At 30.2% G+C, this 7,000-nt stretch overlaps 1 protein-coding gene across 1 annotated transcript; it reads left to right on the top strand.

The window, feature by feature from the left end:
* The first annotated feature begins 4,034 nt into the window (after nt 1-4,034).
* On the top strand, nt 4,035-6,441 carry LOC100800971 (probable pectinesterase/pectinesterase inhibitor 41). The gene is made up of 2 exons (XM_003554481.5): nt 4,035-5,104; nt 5,547-6,441. The coding sequence occupies exons 1-2, from the start codon at nt 4,126-4,128 to the stop codon at nt 6,233-6,235; spliced, it is 1,668 nt and encodes a 555-aa protein (XP_003554529.1). The 5' UTR covers nt 4,035-4,125; the 3' UTR covers nt 6,236-6,441.
* The last annotated feature ends 559 nt before the right edge of the window (nt 6,442-7,000 follow it).

The raw sequence follows: 7,000 nt of genomic DNA, 5'->3' as shown, positions 1-7,000 counted from the left end.
TTTTTTAATTATCAATAAAATATAGTTCTTATATTTTCTATCATAAAGATTTTAAGGAAAGAGAACGGTGGGTTAATTCAAACTAGAGAAAGCCTCTAAAACTTATATAATATTTGTAAAAATCAAACATATATTTTCCTTATTTTAAAAAGACGAATAGAAATTTAATCAACTTATCGTATATATATATATATATATATATATATATATATATATATAAGTATTTCTAAATATTTATTAAGTGCATGATGTTTAAATATAATATAAACATATTTATTTTTTAAAGTCACTTTTATATATTTGGCAGCTTCAATGTAAATATAACGTGCTTCCTTTGACTTGGATTCGATTTTGATACAAGCAAATTACTTGAGTTTTTCAACTACCGTACATATAAATTGTTTTATAATGACTGATTTTGAATTTGTAAAATCATAATTCATAAAAATGACAAAATCTAGCTAGCATAAATAAGAATAGTTCAGTAAAAAAAAAAAAAGGAATAAGAATAGTTAGCACTTTGCGGATGTGCTGGAATTTCACGTATACGGGTGCCGGTCCCTTGCGGTCCTTTTTTTTTTTACGCAAACAAAATCAATTCATTTCACTAAGGATAATTGAGAGCAGATCCAACGATAAATGTGAGTTAAATAAATTTTAAGATAAATTTTTTGCTTTAAATAAAAGAATTATATGTTAAGTCTTTTTGTTAACATATATGATATTTTTATCAAAATATGAGACTTTTTATATTTTATAAAAATTTACAGAAATAATTTTTTATTAATAGACCTAAAATTTAAATTTTAGTTTTTTTATTCTTAGATCGATCTTGATGGAGTGTACAAATGCTGAGTTAAAATCATGAAAACTAACATAATTTTATGATGTTCTAAGTAAACTAAGAGCAACACAATTGACTTTTCTCTATCCAAAATTACATAATAAGAGTTTGGAACAAAAGGAATCGTAGTCCTGCACTTGGCTAGTAATGCATGAAAATCATTGTGGTCTATTTTAGCAGAATCAAAACAGTCCCTTGCGGTCTTAAAATAGTAGAAAACGCATATCTGGATGAAGTAGCATATGCGAATTTTTTGTTATTGTAAAAAATAGAACTATAAATATAAATTATTAGATTATATTGCAATGAAAAATTATTAAATTTCATTTAAATGATTAAAATTAAAATATATAACATTTTAAAATAGTTATATGACTTCTAAATACTAATTTTGATTCTTCGTGGATAGTTATATGAATTATTAGGAGAAGTGTTTTCTTTAAATATAAAAAAGGTGGTGTTCATACCTCATACAAAATCGTCTTTAAAAAATAATACTTGTTGAAAATTAAAAAAAATGTTGTAATCTCAATTTATAATTTTTATTTTACACAACAAGAATCGAAATTTTTTAAGTAGATATGTGAGTTTTTACAGTACGTTAGGAAATTATATTCTAGATGTACTTTAAGATAACTTTTCATTATAATTTATTAATGTAGTAAAAAAAAAGAAAAGTAAATATATATTAACAAATCTCATAAGCATTTGATTTGTTAATGTATATACACTTTTTTTTAGTTATAATATATTAACAAGTTATCCGTTAATGTATTTCAAGATAATGTTGATAATATTGTTATAAAAATGATATTTTTATTCTTTCTAGCTTGAATTATTAATGCATAAATGGAAACGGTGTTATCAAAATCAATGTGTACATGATGATTATTCTGCATGCAATACTTTTATAATTAAAAATTTAAAATTATTAGCTATTCTTCCAAAAACAAAGACTGCTATAGCACAAGAGTGGAAGTATTTAGTTTCCGCGTTGCATTATTCCAAAGGCAGAGGTTACAGCAGGGGCAGGAAGTGTCTATTTTTTCAAACAAACAAATGTAATTAACTAGTTTCCTCATTGTTGGTTGATGTTGATTGCCAAATTTGGCAGATATATCGTTACTGAAGAATTTCAGCACCGCCTCAAAGATGGCCCAGCAAACAGCTATATAGAATTAAGTGCATGTCGAGAGCAGAGTTTACGCGTTAGATATAACTCACTCAAGGTCAAAAGTCGACACCTTCCAATCCAAGTAGATATAACCCACATATTCACATAACAATTGGCGCCCCGTTTAAACAAAACAAAAATATTCAAGTCAAATCTACGCTGCATTTTAGCTCTTATTATGTCCTTAATTTTTGTCCTCAAACATGTATGCATGCACATACATTTACTTAACTATGATTAGCATTTGTTAAAAATTATTTAATTTGTTCGCAAAATCGGGGCAGTTATGACTTTGTATCTCTCATTCAAATCAAATTTAGATTTCCCTTTTCATTGATCTTTTTCCATTATTCTTTTTCTCCTGTCTGCCATGTTTCAATTTCAAACAGTTAGACATCATTAATGGGAAGGCAATTCTCTTTTACCAAACGTTTTCTTTGGGTTTTCAGCCCCCTTTTTATTTTTTGTTCCAATTAAGTATCCGCTGGCTTCCACTTTTCTTATCAAACCCACGATCTCTCTCTTAAATTTTGTTATTGTTTTTTTTAGCATAAATATATTAATAAATTACAACCAGATACTCTCTTAAAATACATTAATACATTCATACTATAAAATATATATATACACACGTTAACAAATGTTTGTATAATTTACTAACGTATACATACTTATTTTTTAAATATGAATACATTAATAAATTATAATTAGATATTTTTTTAAATACACAATATATATATATATATATATATATATATATATATATAATCACATTACTGTTCTATATAATCACATTCACATGTCTTTTTTATTTTAAATTAATATTCACTCTCAAATGTCATTCATAATAATGGAAATGTTTATTTATTATGAGTTTAATTTTTATGTAATTACTGTAATAATTTTTACATTGTCAATCCTCAAATTATATTAGATATGATTGGTTTTAAATGTACTATGCTTAACTAAATATTTTCCCATTATAATTTTCGTCAACTTAAATTACTTTACACAGAAAAAAATCAATAAATAGACAAAATAAAATTAAAATTTTACAAAATTAATTTATCATCATTATTTTTTTAGCTCATATCATTAATATTATAAGAAATATAAGTAAAAAAATAATTAGTATTACATTAAAAAATTAAAATAATAATTATTTTGAGACAATTTTTCTTACATAATAATATTATGAGTAGGAGAAAGTATTACATATAACTTATTAAATGAACATTATTATGATTAAATAATTTAATGAGATATATTTTCTTGGTACATGATGAGAGATATATATAAGATTCACCCTTTAATTATATAAGCATAAAAATGATGATATATGTTCAACTTAAATATAACTAATTTTATCTTATTTAATATTATTATTCTTAAAATATTTTTCATTTAATTTTAATTTTATTTTCACTGATTTTTTTTTAATCATGATATTAAGTTCTAATAAAAGGCATTTTAAAAACAATCTTACTTTTTACTCGAAATTAGTAAAGTTAGATCATATTAACTGACTTTTTTAATTAATGAAAATTTAATTATTTTTAATCATACATGATTTGAGAAGAAACTAATTACAATCATGTATGAACAGTGTTACTATTTTCATTATTCATTATAGTGAATAGCATGTTACTAACATTTATATTCGTTGAAATAGAACAGGACAAAGGATTCGGTAGTGCCCCCGATTAATTAAATCTCCACTACCCATACTGCACACATCAGAAATACATAAATTTAGGAAATCCTAGTGGGAAATCTGGTAGTTACAATTTCCAAGATGCGTGTCTCATGGTAATTCGATGTGTATTATTGACAAAGTCTACATCGGTTGACTATTCAATTAATCCAATCCTTAATTCTCTTACCTTTACATTGCCAGTCAACCTTCAGCAGCAGTAAAACCAAAACATGTCCTAGTACTTGTAAATAAATAAACCCATCATCAGAGGTATCTCTCGTTAAAAAGTTAGCTCATTGGCCTATAAATTAAACCTGAGGAAACTAGTTTTCAAACCACTACTAACACTCATCGACCAACACACACAAATTAAATCATCACAATAACTCACTCTTTCCTCTGTCAACCAACATGGCTTCAAAGTTTTGTTTCTTCTTATTTCTCATTCTCTTGCCATTATTTGCTTCCTCAGACACTGTTCCAAATCCCACCACTCCTGTCTCTCCCGGAACCGCATGCAAATCGACTCCAGACCCATCCTTTTGCAAATCCGTTCTCCCTCCCCAAAACGGCAACGTTTACGACTATGGCCGGTTCTCCGTAAAAAAATCACTCTCACAAGCCCGCAAGTTCTTGAACCTAGTTGACAAATACCTCCAACGTAGTTCTTCTCTTTCCGCCACCGCAATCCGTGCACTTCAAGATTGCCGCACTCTCGGCGAACTCAACTTCGATTTTCTTTCTAGTTCCTTCCAAACAGTCAACAAGACAACGAGGTTTCTTCCTAGTTTTCAAGCCGACGACATCCAAACCTTACTCAGCGCCATTTTAACCAACCAGCAAACATGCTTGGACGGTCTCAAAGACACTGCTTCAGCTTGGAGCGTGAGAAACGGTCTCACTGTCCCACTCTCCAACGACACCAAACTATACAGTGTCTCTCTCGCTCTCTTCACCAAGGGTTGGGTTCCCAGAACCAAAGCCAAAGCAATGCACCCTACCAAGAAACAACTTGGGTTCAAAAATGGGCGTTTGCCGCTTAAGATGTCGAGCAGAACCCGTGCGATCTATGAGTCCGTGAGTCGGAGGAAGCTCCTTCAGGCCACAGTGGGCGACGAGGTTGTGGTGAGGGATATTGTGACGGTGAGTCAGGATGGAAGCGGAAACTTCACCACTATCAATGATGCCATTGCCGCAGCTCCTAACAAATCTGTCTCTACCGATGGATACTTCCTTATCTACGTCACTGCCGGTGTGTACGAGGAAAATGTGTCCGTTGATAAGAAGAAGACTTATTTGATGATGGTCGGGGACGGTATAAACAAGACAATTATCACAGGCAATCGTAGTGTCGTCGATGGCTGGACAACCTTCAGCTCCGCAACACTTGGTAAGAATAACTAAATTAAAATTAAAGAAATTAAAGAATACATACACAAATTAAAATTTATTAAATAAAAAGCAAAACATAAACTTTTTTATTTTCATTTTTTTTTTTGTAATATACTGTGATTTCCTTGTTGGAAACTTCTTTGCCGAAAACTTTGACCTAAAATTTGAAGCTAAATCTAACTCTCGTCAATTACTTGATGAAAAAGTCACATGTGAGAAAAGAAAATAAAAAATTGAAATATAGAATATAAGTAAATTAATTTCAATTTATGAAAATATTACCGATTTAATTCTTGCATGGATGATGAAAAAAATCATGCAAGTAAGATTTTTACGTGATAAGGATGATTCATATTTTAAAAATAATGTAAAAGACAGAGAATCATTTTCGGAAGAGTATATCATATATCTGATAACTATATGCATGATCGATGTTGCAGCTGTGGTTGGGCAAGGATTCGTGGGTGTGAATATGACCATCCGCAACACCGCCGGGGCCGTGAAGCACCAAGCAGTTGCACTTCGAAGTGGAGCAGATTTGTCCACGTTCTACAGCTGCAGCTTCGAGGGGTACCAAGACACATTATACGTACATTCCCTGAGACAATTCTACAGCGAATGCGACATCTATGGCACGGTCGATTTCATCTTCGGAAACGCCAAGGTTGTCTTCCAAAACTGCAAAATGTACCCACGTCTCCCCATGAGTGGTCAATTCAACGCCATCACCGCACAAGGAAGAACAGACCCAAACCAAGACACAGGTATTTCAATCCATAATTGTACCATAAGAGCAGCTGATGATTTAGCTGCTAGCAACGGTGTTGCAACGTATTTGGGAAGGCCGTGGAAGGAGTATTCTAGAACGGTTTATATGCAAACTGTTATGGACAGTGTGATCCACGCTAAGGGGTGGCGTGAATGGGACGGTGATTTTGCATTAAGCACTTTGTATTACGCAGAGTACAGCAACAGTGGGCCAGGGTCTGGAACCGATAATAGAGTGACGTGGCCCGGTTATCATGTGATTAATGCCACGGATGCAGCTAACTTTACTGTGTCCAATTTTTTGCTTGGTGATGATTGGTTACCGCAGACAGGAGTGAGTTACACCAATAACTTGATATAGTGGATTGACACATTCCCTTTATTCTTTTGCTTCTTGTATTTTTTTTTATACTAAAAAGTCTGTACTCTAATCTACTAATTAATTAAATACCCTACCTCCGACAAATGTTCAAAGCATATTGTTTCATTGAAAATTATTGTGATTTAGTTATAAAGCAAATATTGTATTGATTTCTGTCCCCTTCACAATTATTTAGTACTCAATCAGTTTGTGACTCTTTCCCCTCAGTTCCTGTACATCTACCGCTGATTTTGACTTTTTCGGTATCCTTTATATACTAAAGGAAAAAGTGTAATTTGCTAATTTTCACTTCAATTTTCGCAATAATTTTTACAATAAGGAGATGAAAAGCTAAATAAATATAAAATAATAATAATAATATAATGATGATGATGAAAAGAATTAAAAAAAAAAACTTAATGATAAAACACGTCTCTTTTTGTCTATCTCACCAAATTGATTCTCCTATTTTTTAAGTTATTATCTAAATCCTAGAACTAATTTTAACGGTTGATAATTCGTTGACTGATAAATTCTAAACGTTAAGTAAAAATATGATTCTTGAAATAAGAAATACACTCATTTACCACTACACCCAAGTACTAATTGAAATATTTGGTGCAAAATATATTATTATTACATATTTTATACGAAAATAGTTCAAAATTTAAACTTTATTCTTTTTAATTTATTATATTTTTATATATTATCTTTTAAAATATAATATATAAGATTAAATTCTACTTTTGCACAAATTAGATATGT

The sequence above is a fragment of the Glycine max genome, chromosome 19 (genome assembly GCF_000004515.6).
Source record: "Glycine max cultivar Williams 82 chromosome 19, Glycine_max_v4.0, whole genome shotgun sequence".
In the NCBI taxonomy this organism is placed as follows: domain Eukaryota; kingdom Viridiplantae; phylum Streptophyta; class Magnoliopsida; order Fabales; family Fabaceae; genus Glycine; species Glycine max.
Note: the sequence above shows the minus strand (reverse complement) of the source record. Positions and strands in the feature narration are given on the sequence as shown.

Coding starts and splice junctions, on each gene's coding strand:
- LOC100800971 (XM_003554481.5), top strand. CDS start 4,126: ATGGCTTCAAAGTTTTGTTTCTTCTTATTTCTCATTCTCTTGCCATTA. Junction 5,105..5,546: donor CTTCAGCTCCGCAACACTTG/GTAAGAATAACT, acceptor TCGATGTTGCAG/CTGTGGTTGGGCAAGGATTC.